At 43.4% G+C, this 16365-nt stretch overlaps 1 protein-coding gene across 1 annotated transcript; it reads left to right on the plus strand.

The window, feature by feature from the left end:
• Positions 1 to 265: 265 nt before the first annotated feature.
• GEM (GTP binding protein overexpressed in skeletal muscle) lies at positions 266 to 8267 on the plus strand. Its single transcript, XM_064703582.1, has 5 exons — positions 266 to 367; positions 2086 to 2430; positions 5500 to 5576; positions 6058 to 6262; positions 7867 to 8267. Exons 2-5 carry the CDS (start codon positions 2097 to 2099, stop codon positions 8142 to 8144), a joined length of 894 nt encoding a protein of 297 aa, XP_064559652.1. The 5' UTR covers positions 266 to 367; positions 2086 to 2096; the 3' UTR covers positions 8145 to 8267.
• Positions 8268 to 16365: the final 8098 nt, after the last annotated feature.

Genomic DNA, 16365 nt, shown 5'->3' on the forward strand with positions numbered 1-16365 from the left:
TTTTGTTCCACTTTCCTGTTTTCATCATGCAAGAAACAAAAGTGTTTATTTTACTGGCAATATTAAAACAATCACATGATTTTGAGTAAGTCTTTTGAGATTGTTTTGAGAGAAGTTTTTCTCTTCTGCATGTCTGCTTTCCCCCAGCTGGGGGCTGGCTGTTGTATGGAAAGTCCAGCCACGTCACGGAAAAGCCCTGTCTCTGATCAGATGGGCTTAATATAAACCAGGTTTGCTGAGAAAGAATTAAAGAGGCAGTGGCAGAGCAGGGGAGGATTGACTTCGGCAGAGCTGCTCGGAGTGCACAGCCCAGCGAGGGAGCAGGGCAGGAACAAAGGACTGCTCTGGCTGCGGGAGCCTGGCACAAGTAAGAGTGCTTTTGGACCCACTCTTTTCCTGCGGGTGCTGCAGACCAGGCAGCTGAATGCAGTGTGGGGTGGTAGCAAAACCAGTTTGAGCTTGGAGCACAGTGTGTGACAGGGACTCGTTTGGCTTTTTATAATGAGGGATGACAATTTGTTAGAGGCTGAATTGTAAAGTGTTTGTGTTTGTGATGGTTTTGTGAGTGACTGCTTGTTGCAGGTTGTGAGTTACTCTCTGTTGTTTGACTGAATCAGATCTGGCTTTTTTCATCTGGTCTTTTCAATGGGCATACTGCAAGGAAAAAGTGCATTTTAGAATTCAGCCACACTAAATATTTAATTTTGTTTGTGAAGAAGCCTTTGCTTGTGTATGATTTCTTCTTTAGATGTATTTCTTGCTGACAAAGTTACTGTGGCTAGGACCATGTAAATGATCTCCTTTTGCTCCAAAGTACTGCACATCACAGAGAAAGTATTGTGTATTCTGTAGGAAATTCAGACAGTGCTTTTTCTATATATTTGTCCTGGGTCCTGCTGGGAATTTATTCATAGAAGTTTTCAGACAGTTTTGTGTGAAGAAGAATAGCAATTTGTACCTGTTGCTTTACTGTTCTTTTTATTGTTCATGACCTATAATTGAGGTTTGAAAGTGTTTGGGTGAATTTTATGGACAATTATCTTATTTACTGAAATGGAGGAGAGAGCCGAGAAACATCAGATATAGGGCAAAAAGGAAAATGTCTAAATAATGGTCACTTTGGGAGCTGGAATGCATCAAAGTAACTTTCCTAAAAATGGTAGGTATTGGCCTGTGAGAATGACATCACTCTTCTCTGCCTCCAAGCAAGGCAAAATAGAGTTTGCTGAGTAAAGTATAATTAAGAGCTATGATTATGTAAGAAGAGTGAACCTAACTAATTAATTGTGTGGTAATGAAGTTATTGATTTAATATCTATAAATTAATGAGCCTTTACTCCCAGTTGTATCTCCTGTAGAAACTATGACTTGTATCTCCTCAGAAGAGTTGTTGGATTTCACTACATTCTCCCTCTTACCAGCCAAAAAGTCACTGTCTGAGGCAGAATCATTCTTTGTTTACCTGGCCACAGACAAGACCCAAATCCACCCCATCACAGCAAGGCTTGCTTGCGTGACTTTTTGTACCAGGGCTGTCTCAAGAGTGCAGTGAATGATGCCTTACTGCTTTCCCAAGAGTTTCAGCTCTTAACAGAGTCAATGAGAAAGATGCTGTGCACCAGCAGTGGGAGGCAGCTGAGACCAGAGTCCCTGTTTGTCCCCAGTGATGCCAAAAGGAGGTGAGCATTGCCTGCAGCACAGGCAGTGTCTCGGCAGGGCTGCAGCTGCTGTGTAGCACCGGTGTGCTGAGCACTGTGCCCTCCTCCTCCTCCTGGGACACAGCAATGCCTCCTTTCCAGGACTGGGCTGCACCCAGCACAGCCAGGAGCCAGTGAAGGCTAAGCAAGATAGGATTTAGCATGTGAGGGTGGTATTATCCCTGGGAAACAGGCTCTGTCTCACTAGCTAATGACTAAAATACTTCTTTGTGCGTCACCAAGTCACTAGAGTGCAGAAAAACTAATTTTTTCTTTTCTCACATATTAGGTCCCTACAGAGGAGCAAGATGTGGCCCCTTGAAGCTAGTAAGAGAGCATTTCTAAATATTTTGTGGGTAACATTTGTGATTTCCCTGTTTTTCACTAGGGGTTGAAAAAATGACTCTCAACAATGTTACCATGCGTCGCACCCACAACAGCAGTCTGCACCAGCAGCAGCAGCGATGGAGCATCCCTGCTGATGGGAAGAATCTGCTGGTCCAGAAAGACTCCAATGAGTACAACCCACAGAAACGATACACCATCAGCCCTGATGAATATTACAGAAGGAGCTGGTCCTCGGAGTCATCCGACTCCGTCATCTCCTCCGAGTCTGGCAGCAGCTGCTACCGCGTGGTGCTGATCGGGGAGCACGGCGTGGGCAAGTCCTCGCTGGCCAACATCTTTGCAGGGGTGCACGACAGCATTGACAGTGACTGTGAGGTGCTGGGAGGTAGGTAATTATTAGATGTTAAGTCCTGGGGTGTTGGTGTTTGCTTGCAGTCAGCTCTGCTGGTAGTAATTGGCACAGAAAAAGAGAGAGGATGTTTAATGTAAACCAGAATTAGCAAGTGATTGAGTGTGAGTATCAAAACTGATTGAACTCAAGCACCTTCTTTAAGAAAACAAGAAAACAACAAAATAAGATGAGTAAGATACTCTCCAACAATGAGTGAAAGCCACTGAAAGAGAGCAATTCAGATTCCCACCCTAATTAATTCCAAAATACCTGTTGGAAAATCTCTCATTCCTACTGGTGATAATGCTACACAAGAGTCTGCTTCAGCTTTCATGCTGGTCCAACATTTGTGTCACCACTGCCATCAAAGGGCTGACTCCAGCTTTCCTTGTGGGAGAGAAGGCAACTGAAGGTCCTCATGATTTACAAGAATTAAATACTTTAAAATCATATATAAAGAAAAAGTCACTTCCAAAGTATTTGCCATTAGAAGTCATCTCAGCCTTTCTGTATAAACACATTGCTTTAGTGCAGGCTGTATGGACTTTGAGTAAAATACATGAAATTTTGAGTAAAAACCTTATTTCATGTTATTTGCACTGTATGGGCTCCTCCAGGAGGAAAAAAGATATAGGTCCTTCAACAGAGTAGGAAAAGTCCTGTTGCCCACTGGGGGAAAGACACAAGCTGTAGGGTTCTCTTTGATGCTTGCCCCTAGTTTCCCCCCTTTGCTTTGTTTAGGATTGCAAAATGTTCTTTAATCCCAAAGATCAGACCATGCCAAAGGTGAAGCTGTAGCACCAAGTCCTGAGCTATACTGTGTGCAAGATGTTCATGTGGAAGGGCTGTGCTGCCACAGAAATCCGCTGTGTCTCCAAGGACATAGTTGCTGCTGCTTTCAGGGGACATGCAGTTTGCTGCTGGGTTTTGTTTGTCACTGTGCAGGGCTTTCTTTGTCTCTCCCTTTTGTCTCCTGCTCGTATTCCCTTGGTGTGATGGTGCCAGTGCTACCACAGAGAATTTCTGGGCTTCTCTTCCAGCCTTCAGTGGGGCATAGGCAGGACAGCTTATTTTTTGTGTGTTGAACTCTCCAGTTAGGGGAAGTTTTGCCCAGGATTTAAAAAAGCCCAGTATCAGGAAGGTGTGATACACATTTTCCTTACTTGCTGTCTCAGACTGGGGACACAGAGATTTGTGCCTTTGGGGGATTTCAAATTCACTGATTTAGGTGTGCTCTGCCTTCAGTTTCTGCCATCAGCTTTTTCCATAGTTCTACCAGCTCCTCAGCCTGGAGTATCTCTGATAAAAGTTTTCCTAGTGCTAAATGACTGAAGTAGAGTAGGATCCTTGGACTAGCCATCAGGAAGTGCAGCTGATTTGCTTTGCACACCCCTGTCAGGCAGTTTTGCCTCATGTGAAGCTTTGTGGTTTTCTCTTTCCACCACACTCCCAGCAGCATTGCTTGGACTATAGCAGTGAAAGATTTTCAAGGCCAGCTCTGAAGAGATAATTGGAAGTCTTGCTGTTATCTCTTTTTATTGTCAGCTTCGAAAACAGCATGAAATGAACTAAGTGCTCACTTTCAGTGTTTTTTATATTCTATGGAAGTTCCTTAGGACAGACCATGGTGCAAATGAGTGCTGAATATGACTATTTAGGCATTTTCAAGGAGTGTGATTATGAATTTGTAGCTTTTCTATATGTAATGCAGTGCAGAAGGAGTCTTCTGGATTTTGTCCTCTAGTGTGCATGGAGCTTGTTCTCACACAGATACAAAGTCACTTGAAGGAACTATTTACTTTAGCTTTACAAACTGGAACTTTAGCTTACACACTGGAAATTTAATTACATGACAGGATAGTTTCAGGGTAGCCAGCATACAGAGAAGTACAGCTGCTTTTATGGAGAAGCTTTGCTACTGAGTGTAAGATGAAGCTAACTCATGAACACAAGCCTCATACTCTTGGGACCTCAAGGGAAACCACTCCTAGTGATTTTGTCTTTTTAGTCTTGACATTTTAAGCATGGCCCCATTTGACTTCATTTTAAATGTGTAATATTTTTAGCTTATTCTTTTACTGGGATGTGGATCCCTAGCTCTGAGGAAAGGCTCTGATTACAATTTAGGGGAAAGTTCACTTCATCAGTGCCCAGCAGAAGTCTTATGAGGCACAGGTTAAACAGTACCCTATATACAAGTGTGGTTGGGACAGATCCTTTAAATGCTGCAGTACCTTAAGACTGGCTTTTTTTTTTCCACTGGCTGCTAGTGGAAGATTAGAAATGGGTCCAAACTTCTCACTGCTCATCCTAATGTCCCCAGCTTTGGGGAAAAGAAGAAAGATTGGTATTTGAAGCAGATTTCACAGCAAGGGTTGATCAAAATTCAGAGTGGCAACAGCCCCCTAGACCTAGGCAGAACTTTGCCACATGGCATTTATAATCTAGATATGAATTTTTATGGCTGCAGTACAAAATAACTGACCTGTGCTTTTTTTGTTTTTCTGCTATTTGACATCAGAGGTGATGTGGGAAACAGTGTAATGGGAGAGAACGTGCAATTGAAGTCTCAGTCTCTCTCAAACTCAACAGCTGTTGTCTCACAACACCCTGTCCTCCTCACTTGGTAGGCTGTTTGCTGTATTGCTCTCAGCTGCAGTGACTGTTCACCCGTAAATTGTCCATGCTAAAGCGAAAGCAAATATTTTCCATTACTCAGCCTTGCTGGCCTCTGCTGCTCCCATGGGGCAAATGTTCAGCCTTTGGTTATTTCTTCCACTGGTTCTATTTTCTCTCTCCCACATAAGATAAAGAGACTATCAGCCAAAATAATGAACATTTTGTTTCCTGATCTTTCATCTATCATGGAAAGTAAGGCAACCAATAATGAACAGAGTGCAGATTCAGTGCGGATGGAAATGAGGAAAGAACTGGATGTGAGCCGGCCTAAAATTTGGCTCAATAACTCTTCCAACAAATCCCCCACATTCAACAACTTGGATTTTTTAATGTATATGATGAAACACATTAATATATCACCAACCTTTCTGCTTTTCTCTCCAGAAGACACGTATGAAAGAACCCTGATGGTGGATGGGGAAAGTGCGACTGTTATACTGCTCGACATGTGGGATAATAAGGTACTTTAATTTGTTCCAGTCAAATGCTGACAGGAAAGTGTATATGAATAACTGCTAACATAAAAAGCGAGTTTTCTTTGTGAAAGAAAATAGGTGTTTCCATACACCAGAATCAGGGAAGATACAGGATTAACCCTACCCCACATCAAGGCAAGCATGCCTAATGGCTCTGCACTGTGAGTCTGAGAAGTGCAAGTCTTCATTTTTTTTAATGATAAAACAAAACACTCAAGCTTTCTTTCCAGACCATTTCCATTCCAGCCTAAAGCCAGCACAATAAATTATCTGGGGCAATTTTTTGCCCTCCTTTGTGGTGAAGTATTCATACCATCACCACTTTGGAATTACTCGTAGTATAACTGTGATTCAAACCATACCCATTACAGTTTACAGCAGGAATGCATTTGGATTCTCTAATGTTTTACTTTCTAAGTAAAATCTGCTCTGGGCATAACGATGTCTGACCATTTCATTTGAACAGCGGGAGGGAGAATGGATTCGAGAGCACTGCATGCAAGTGGGAGACGCCTACTTGATCGTCTACTCCATCACGGACCGGGCAAGCTTTGAGAAGGCCTCTGAGCTCAGGATACAGCTCCGCAGGGCGCGCCAGAAAGAAGATATCCCCATTATTTTGGTTGGCAACAAAAGTGACCTTGTCAGGTGCCGTGAAGTTTCAGTGGCAGGTAAGGAAATGATGAGCATAAACCCGAGATAAACATTAAAAGTCATCTAGTAGCTTTTGGACAAACTGCAGTGCTCTGGCTGAGGGAGTACATTGTGATCAGGACTAGGCAATAAAAGAGTAATAAAATAAAAGAGGACTGGAACAGAGGGCAGAGGACTGGGAAGGGTCTGCCAGATCCTTAAGCCTTCCTTGGTAATACTGTTATATGTCAGATGATCCCTTTTCTTTATTTATTAAGTGCCATCATAAATGGGATTTCTTCCTTTCCAGATCTTAGTGTAAGACCACTGCAATATAGGATTTCTCTGGTAGCTGGAAATCCTTTGTATTCCCAATGCATGTTTATGCATAACAAGTTTAGCCCCCTTTATTTTGCTGCCAAAAATTCTCTTCTTTATAACCAGTTGTCTGTCCTCCCCGATGAATTAAAATTCCCTCTCCATCTTTGTTTTGCTAGTCTGGGCAGGAACTGTGCAGCCTTTTAGAAGAGGTCTCCTTATTGCCTTGCTTTGGGATGCTAAATCAGCCTTCCCTTGGCTGCACACAAATGAAGAACCACTAGGCCCATAAATAGGAATGGAGAGATTGTTGGGAGCACTGCTGCTGGCTCTCAACATCTGCAGCCAGTAAAATATCTTCTTGGAGAGTCTTCTCTGAGGCTGAGGTGGCACACTGTAGTACACAGCTGTGCATTAGATGTTCTTATCTTGGCCCATCAGAAACATGGGTTCTTCTCCTCAGCATTTTCTTCTCTCTGCAGCTGTTCTGCTCTTCCATTTCCCAGTTGAGCTAGACTTTTTTCTTTGCTTTGTGGAAGTGTGCAGTTCCTCTAGCTCCTGTCACAGCTGCCCCAAGTGAAGAGCTTGAACTGAGGGGTTCATAGGCAGCCCAGGGTTGCCCTCTCATTCCTCTTTGCCCAGATTGAAAGTTCCTTAGAAAGATGGCAAGTGAATCCATGTCACTTTAATGGCCCTGGCAATGAATTCACAGCAAGCCAGAAATTGGCTTGTGTGAAAGACAGCTGTCAGGTTTAGCTTAGGCTCATGTAATTGAGAATAAGAACTATGACTTCAGTTATACCCCTAAGGCCATGGACACCCTTTGTTAAGGCTTTTGTACATGTGTCTGTTCTCACTGAAATTGCTAGGGCTGTGGTTTACACCCATGGCCCATGAAGGAGGAAAGTGCTCTGCTTCCAGTGCTGTGCTGTATGCCTGGAGAGTGCCACCATCACCCTTCAGGGCAGCTTGAGGGAGCCTGCATTGCAGATGGCCAGGTGGTGCTGAGCCATTGCTGGCCTCCCAGCCTTCAGTGGCTCAAGTCCATCATTCTGCGCTACCTTCACAGCCAGCACTGCAGGCTGGGCTGTGCTGGGAGGGGATTTACCCCCCCATACACCCCCACTCCCTCTGGGAAGCAGCTGTGACACAGGGCAGATGGATGCTGGGCTAGCAGGCAGCACCAGATGATTAAAAGCTTATCTGTGCCTATATCAGGCTTGAGGAATTCCCTGGTGGCTCTGACTCCCCGCACATGGCAGCTTGTCCCTGCTCTCCCCGGCCCTGTGACACCATGTAACGTTCCCACCTTGGGATTTTGCAGAGGGGCGAGCCTGTGCCGTGGTGTTTGACTGCAAGTTCATCGAGACCTCAGCAGCTGTGCAGCACAACGTGAAGGAGCTCTTCGAGGGTATCGTGCGGCAAGTCCGGCTCCGCAGGGACAGCAAGGAAAAGAACGAGAAGCGCCTGGCGCTACAGAAGCGGAGAGAGAGCATCCCCAAGAAAGCCAGGCGGTTTTGGGGCAAAATAGTTGCCAAGAACAACAAGAACATGGCCTTCAAACTCAAGTCCAAGTCTTGCCATGACCTCTCAGTACTTTAAGAACACTGGACTCTGCCAGAGCTTGCGGCATTTTGCCGACATTATCTAACTTTGTCATAGGACAATCAATCAATCTATATTAGATTGGGCTATCAGTGACTTAGGTTCACAGCTGTGTTTGTGATGATATGTGCTGGCATAAGAACAGCACAGTGCATGGAAATAGCTCTTCCCTTTTTTAAAATTTTTTTCTGATTTTTTTTTTTTTGTCAGTAGTTTTAAAAGAAAAGCATAGACCAGAATGACCCAAAGTTATGCTGGGAGCTGTTCTGGAATACACCTGTTCTTTCTCTTCTCACCTTTGGACAATAGTGTAAGAACCTCAAACGCCATAACTTGGGAAGTGAAAACTACTGTCTTTACTCTTTCTTCTTGCTATTAATTTTTCTTTTTTAAAAATGTGTAAAGAATTGAGGAACTGACTGGAGATTGGTTCCTTGTCAGTTGTCTAGTCAGGCTTGAGCACCCACAGCTGAAAAAAAAGCATTTTTGTAGAATAACCACAAAGACACCTGTTTGGTATTTTTTCTTTATTTTGAGGATTAGTTTCAGTGAGTTTACACATCTCTTACTTTGAAAATATTTAAAGGAAAAATCCTACAGTCAAACAAATTTTCCTCTCATGTTTTCATATTATGGGACTGTTTAAAAATCATAGTAAAATTAAAATTAAAGTGCAAATTGTATCAAAGTGCATCAAGTGCAGGATGCCAAACCTTTAAAAATCACCTGAGCTTTTTTATGCCACCACGTGGACTTCTTGTATCCATCCTTGGCCTTTCTCTATGCCAGAGCTATGCTGTATTTATTGTTGTGCAAAATAACAAGCATTTTAATGTCAAGGGGAAATGTATTTATTACCAATTTTCTTAAGATAATAATGTTAATTTTATTACTGTTTTCTATCTAATATCTTTTTCAGATATGCAAGTTTTTACTTACATGCCTTGTAATAAAATAAATAAAAGATATGACTGCCTTTGAGCCTCAGTATAAAATCCCTAAGAATGTTTTCAAGCAGAGAAAAGATTGTTCATGCTGGGCAAGTTTGCTTCTTGAGAGGTGCAGAGAGGATTCCTTACATCTCTGAGCACAGGCTGCATAGCAACCTAGCATCTCAAGGCAGGAAGCACCAGGAGCCTCAGAGACAAGTGCACAATATCCCTCACATCAAAATGGGGTTGGGGTGACAGAGTTAAAAATAAATCAATTCTAGCAAAGGTGTTTGGCTTTTAGCCTAGAAACACTTTAGAAATGTAGATGAGTACTGTTACCCCAGTTTTGGAGATGAGGAGAAGTGAAACGGACAGAAAGCAGGGAGCTGGCATGGTGTGCCCTAATCCTCACTTGCTGTTGGGCACATTTGTGCTATTTTCCTCTTGGTTATGCTGGTCAGAGGTACAGTGATTACATTTTCTGGTGACTTAGAAAAGCCAAATCTCCAGCCTGGCAGCTCATCTTCCCAGATGATGAAGGTAAAAACGTGCAACACTAAAAAGGTGGAACTTGGATTCCCCATTTTGGGCTGCACAGTTTTCTGTACCAAATGCTCTGGACAGGAATGAGCCTGCTGAGTGTTTGCCCACAATTTCCTCTGCTGAGGAGATGACTTCTAGCAGTTCTCTAGGGGTAAAACATCCCATTACAGAATGACTCAATGCTTGTGTGGTATTAAGATCTCCCTGGAAGGAAATTTCTGATCTAGAATAAAGTGTTGACAAGAACAGAAAAAAACCCTTTTGAAAGGAGCACAGACAAGATCCATATTGCTGCATTTTGGCTGAATGCTTTTGAGCCAGCCCAGAGCAGTCTAGAGAATTTAGTTTTCAGAACTTTTAAACTCTCCGAACCTTTCCCCCATTCAAAAATGAAAACAAAATTGCACAAATTAAGTTTTAAGATTATATTTATGAAATGACAGTATAGCTGTAAGCAAGCAGCACATTTCCTTAGTCTATGCTATATCTGTCAAGCTACAAATCTAAACCAAGCAGGTTTTGAAGAAATGCAAAATGTCCATGTTGATCATACATACAGCCCTTAGGAATAAAAGGATTCATACATGTTCATATGTTCATAACATCATTATGATATCAGGATACATTTATGGCATGATAAAAATTTGGAATTGCCCAGTAAGTTTTCATATCCTTGCTCATCTCCTTCCAAGATAACATAATTACTTACTAAAACATATGATTTTTCAAAGAAAAACATCCAGTGAGGTTGGCGCATTCCCCCGAGATGTCACAAGCTGCCACAAAGAGCTGTGCATTGGGCATGGCGTGTCATCTGACTTTTCCTGCTCACAGCAAGCAGTCATCACTGCAGTTCTATCTTCTGGGACTGCTGCTGGTGTCTGAAGAGCACAGTACTGCCTTTGGACCAAAACAGTTTAAACACATGCCTGCACCTTTCCTGTGCCAGGCAACCTCTCACCAGCCCCCTGGTTCACCCTGCGGGCTCCATGCTTGCCACAGGTGCTCAGGCAGAGCGTGGGGAAGCTGTAGGGTGAAAATCCACAAGCAGCAGCATTTCCTCCATGGGGCTGGAGCTCAGACACCACCAGGGTGTGTTATTTCTGGGGATGCGGCTTAGAGAGCTGGGGCTGAGCATCTACACTTTGTGCATTTCAGGGCTTTTCTTGTTTTGAACCTGGTCTGGTCTGGTCCTGTGGATTGAATTATTGAATTATTAGTTCTGACGTGGAGCTGCAGTGCCTGAGATGCACTCCTGAAGGTCACTGTGAGTTCCACCTAAGGGAACCCAGGCTTATGCTCTGATCTAAATGGCTGCAGCAAGCTGGGCATGGAGGAAGGGCTGGGGCTTTCCCTTGCAGCTCATGAGATTAATCTGAGTCATGGCTTTAGCTGATCATCACCAGATTACCAAATACAGCAACTCTTACTATATATAAAAGCTAGTGTACCTGGAATGACTGATTAATACTAATTTACTCTGGAATGCTGATATTTCAAGTCTTTAATATCTTTAACAGTCCCTCTGTTCATCTCAGATGTGAGTGTCCAAAACTGTGGAATGGATCAATCATCAATTCTAATCACTGTTTGCTATTTATGAAGTCAGGGCTACAATGACAGATCCTGATGTGATAATTACAATGCTGGACCCAGAGATTTGGCAGTGGCTGTGGAATACGTGAGTCACAGCACTGAGAGCACCAAGGCCAAAACAGCAAAACTCACAGAGTCCAAATAAAATAAAAGAAAATAAGTACAGAAAAAAAGAAGTCTAAGAACACACAAAATGCCAATTATAGTGAAATAGCTGTTATAAAAAGCTCTCTTCAAGAAGATAGATCAGATTTGTAAGAGGAATTATAGAGCATGTCCAGCTCTGTAATCTTTAATCGTGACAGATGAACTGCATGAAGAAAAGTTTACTTATGCTTTGTGAGAAAACAACTTGTTATTATGGCACTATGTGGATTTGCATGGTGCTACAGGATTTTGGATTTGAGAGAATTATTGATAATACTTAAGTAAAAGAAAGATATTTTCAATAAAATTAATGGATGTACTGTGCATTTGACCCTCACATATACAAGCCTCTCAACATCAACCCCATGGAAAGCCATAAAGACCTGAGTTCTCTCTCTTGGGCTTTTTGGGGCTCAGATACAAAGGGGAGAAAGGGCTCCTTACAGGAGCAGTGCTGGTGAAGATAGGGGACCTACAGGGGGCTGCTGCAGAGGAAGGAAGCAGTTCAGTGTCTCTACAATCTGCCACAGCTCTTCTTTCTCCCTGGGAAGGCTTTTCAGAGAGAGATGTGGCATGCAGAGAAGACACAATGTACTGATGAGATCCCTGGACTAATAAACTATTGACTCTCCAAAAGTGAGCCCTGAAACTCATTTCTTGCAACACCTCTGAAAACTGTGGAGCTGAATGGATCATGCAAACCATTCCTGTGTCTGACTCACAGGCACAGGAGATAAGTGCCACTGTGAGCTCTGGAGCTGCTTCTCCTCCAGCTCTTTTCCTGGACTAACTCATTGCTCAGTTAGGAGGGCAAACGCTGTGGGCTGAGGTGGTGTTCAGCACTCTGTAGGTTTTGTCAGATATGGCTTCCAAGGACATTAAATAATATTTAATGAGACCTGTCTGTCTTGCCTGCAGTCCCACCAGTTCTGATTCACTGTGGTAGCAGAGGAAGGAGGACAGAACAAAACACTTTCTTTTGTGTTTTCTCACTTGTAGGACCCTGCAACAGTAGGTTTGCAGTAGCACCCAAGACAGAGATGGCATCTTGTGTTAAAATCTTGCAAAAATGTCACATTGCTGGTCATACACTGCCAGCACTTTTAAATATGGCAGACTCTGTGGGAGGTTTATAGAGTGACTTCTAATTCTCTAAATGTAACTCCCTGCAGTTCAAAAAAGGGAATAGCTCGTTATTCTCTTCACCATGCTTCAGAAAGCTGTGGAGAAGCCTTGTTTCTGCCATTGCTCCCAGAAGGGACCACGGGCCAGATGCAGGGATGCAATGCAGGGCAGGGATGGCTGCAGGAACAAGGGTGAATCCTGGTACACAGCATGACCACAGAGCCCATGATGTTGGTGTGCAACCTGACAGCTTCCCCACCTGCCCCTCCTGGTACTGTCACTGCAGAAATCTCCCACAGATCTTGCAGCAAGTCCCACTCCTCCCTCAGTGACCACCTCACACAGGGGCCTGCAATACTTCTACATTTATCCTCCGTAATCACAATTGTGAGATCATCAAGGTAATGTTTGGGGTTTTTTTGCCTGGAGCCACTGAAATTCACTGTGCAAGTTCCTTGTGATTTTAGCAGTTTTGCTGCAACAGGTTCCCTGCAGTCAGACAGTGGGGACAACACACCCAGGACAGAGCACACAGGTCCTGTGTGCCTCATTTTACAGTGCTACCTGGAACATGGTTAATAATTTGCTGAGAAAATGATTAGTGTAATAATACACTTCCTCCAAGTCTTGAAAATTATGCATGAGTCATTTTAAAGTGAAATTACTTTCTAAATGGGAGTTGTTTCTGATACTCTGCTTGTGTGCACTCAAAAGCCTCCTGTTAGACACAGGATGCCCAGAGCTGACCTCTGACTGCTCTTTGGGCCAACAGGAGAAAGGCAGGTGGGAATTTCAATGAGAAAATGCAGACTGTCACAAGGATACACTGAAGGATGCCTGACTTCAGCTCCTGCATCTGTACTAACTGCATGCAGGCTCCAGCCTTTCTTCCCCACTTGCACTTGGTGGGTGAGACAAGCCTGGGACACCGTGTCCCCCACCAGACCTGGTGTGGTGAGCAGTGGAGAGCAGGGGAGCAAGGGGAAGGCTCTGGGCTGGTGTCCCTCCCACGCAGGGATGAGGGGGAGCTTGGTGCTGCTCCTCTGGAGCCCTCCAGCTCTGCTGCTGTGAGTATTCCACTGAACTGCTCACTGGTTGAACTTCCACTGAGCTCAGAATGGACCACAATATTTTGGCATGGCCAGGCCACTATTTTTGTGTCTACCTGTGTTTTTCATTTCTGCAGTCCACAGCTTTGCTCTCACATTGTTCAGGATGAATTCCCTCTCTACACGCCTTGAATCCCTGAGTGGTGCCCTGTGGAATGCTCTCAAGCTTTACTGCCACAATGCTACTTTAGTTACTTTTAAACTGTATTCTCAGTCTTCTGTGCTTTCCTCCTCCATTTGGTGCAATCTAGTGTCATCAATGGCTGCATTTGCTCCTCCTTGCCTTGCTCCATTCCAAAGTAATCCACTGGAGCTGGAACGCTCCCTTAGCACCCACGGTAGGATTTTTGACAGCAGTAGTATTTGGAAGTTGCCCAGCCCCACCAGGATGTATGGCACATGGACTTGGACAGAAGCAGCTCTGGCATCTCTGCTGGGGCTGGGATGGTGTGCCCAGCTGATGAACCCCTGGGAACAGAGGTTGCCAGTGCAGCTTGGCAAAGCAAATTGATATTCCTTGGTTTATGGACTTCAGACTGACCCTGAATAACTATCAAAAAAGAATCTAAGAACCCAGAGAGAAGAAATGCCCTACCACTTTGACTTGTGGTTCTTCTAGCTCTGTGCTGTCTCAAAGCAGCAATAGGAGATGCTGTTTGGAATATCACCCATGGGACCTTGTGAGAAGCAGTTTTTCACTCACTTTCCTCACTAGATTTGTGAAACTGAAATTATCTGCCATTTCCCCTCAGCCTTCTCCTCTCCACACTGAAAAGTCCAAAACCTGCTAGTACTTCCCCTAAGGCAACTGCTCAAACCACTTCTCTGTGCCCTTCACTGTTCCTTTCATGCTCTGGAAGAGAGAGAGAGAGAGGCTGCAGTTCATTCTGCTCTAGATGCTAAATTTTAGAGAATAACAAAATATAGATTTTTTTTCCTGTGTTAGAGTGACAAAATATAATTTTCTTTCATGCTTTCAGTCCACTTTTTGACTATGTCCCATGTGTGTTGACATGTCTGTTGACATGTTTGGCTGCCGTGACACACCATGTTTAGACCACAGTGAACTGTGACTGCTCACCTGCCCTCTTTCTACCCTCTCAGTCTTATGAGATCCTTCCTCATCAAAAAATAGTTTTTATGTTAACTATGCTCCATTCACCTGCATCTCTTCCATGCAATATTTTGAAAATTACCAATTTGTAATGCACAGCTTTTGTCTAATTAGGGATGTAAATACATATGTTTGGTTACAGGTTACAACTTCTATATGCTGAGTGCAACAAGATTTTTCCTCATAAGTGTTATCAGATCAAGACCTTGTAGATAAGTATCTTATATGGAAACCTGGAAAGAAGTGACAAGTTGGCAAAGGGCAGCCAGGGTTTGGGATTGCATCATGCAGTGAGCAGGAAGACAGATGCCCTCAGCAAACACGCTTGCAGAGTTTTGCTCAAGCAAGCAGTCTGGCTGATGTTACTCACAGTAATGGTCTTCTGAGGACCAGACTGTGTCCTTTTTATTGAATCAAGAAAGCACGAGGTGCCAAAAAAGGATCAGTGCCTTTGTTTGTGAGCAAGAAGTTACATCACTGTGCTGCATGAGCAGGAAGTTTGTCGTGGTTTCACCTGGACCACTTCCTTGAAGGTGTGCTCTTATCTCCCATGGGTGGGGGCCTGGAAGTACTCTGTACTTTGGCACACATAGAAACAAGATTGTACTGAGAATAAGCACAAACTTTTCTCTAAACTGCTTAGAAATGGAGGTATGTTGGATGAAGGAAAATAATATTTCTGTGCAAGTCTAATTATCCATTTAGTTTGTAAAGGCAATGTCTTTAATAACTTATGGTCCATATTTCCAAAAGCCATTAAAAAGAGCTACAGTCCATGTGATACCATGTAGTCCACTAGTTAACTCACATTTTCCCTGAAAAAGTAATTTCATTAATAGAATTTGGTTGGAAAGAGATCCCTCTGAGTTTATAGCAACTTCAGTGCTAAGGATGATGTCTTAATTTAAATTATAATCTGTTCCTTGACTTCAGATGCAATTATAGACAGTCTGCTTAACAAACTTGTATGTATAGGAATGTGCTTTTTGTTGATGGAGTGATAAAATTATCTTTTGTCTTCTTAAAAAGGAAATAAGCTCAGAAGTTTCTCTTTTTAATTAGGTGAAAAGACATCTCATAGGACCTGGGGGACTTCAACGTTAAGGATAACTAATTGGACAGAAGCCAAAAAGTCCCGCTTTAGCAATTTACTCAACAAAGAAGAGAACAAAGAAACTAATCGCTTTTGTGAGGTGTTTTACTAAGGGCAAAGGCTCTTACACCCAGCTCAGTTTTCCTTTGTAAAGAGTTTTGTTATTTTGCCTTTTATTAAAACCTCTTTGTTTCCAGCACTACCACAGAAGCCATCCTGCTGATTTTATGCCTTCTAAAGTAGCTGAACTATGTAGAGTGTGAAGTATATCTCCAAAAGCTTACAAGGCCTAGTTCAAAGAAACTCATATTTCACTTGTCCCTCTTCGTGCTGAGAGCAGTACTGCCTTGTGTGGTTGAGAGATGTCACTTTGAGTGCCAGTGCAGGACTCAGTGCTGCCCGCTGTGTTTGGGAAGCCTGTTCCTCAGGAAGAAGCAGGCCACCTCCAGCCCTGGCAGCCACATGTGGAGCATAGTGGATTTGCTCTGCAGGGACATGAGGATGATAAGAAACATGGGCTCTGCTATGAGAAGGCTGAGTACTTACAGACCTGCTGCTG

This window comes from Zonotrichia leucophrys, chromosome 2, assembly GCF_028769735.1.
Source record: "Zonotrichia leucophrys gambelii isolate GWCS_2022_RI chromosome 2, RI_Zleu_2.0, whole genome shotgun sequence".
Taxonomy (NCBI): Eukaryota; Metazoa; Chordata; class Aves; order Passeriformes; family Passerellidae; genus Zonotrichia; species Zonotrichia leucophrys.

Excerpts from the sequence above, each read along its gene's own strand:
- GEM (XM_064703582.1), top strand. The coding sequence starts at position 2,097 with ATGACTCTCAACAATGTTACCATGCGTCGCACCCACAACAGCAGTCTG. Across the intron at positions 2,431-5,499 it reads TGACTGTGAGGTGCTGGGAG|AAGACACGTATGAAAGAACC; the intron begins GTAGGTAATTAT and ends TTTTCTCTCCAG. Across the intron at positions 6,263-7,866 it reads CCGTGAAGTTTCAGTGGCAG|AGGGGCGAGCCTGTGCCGTG; the intron begins GTAAGGAAATGA and ends GGGATTTTGCAG.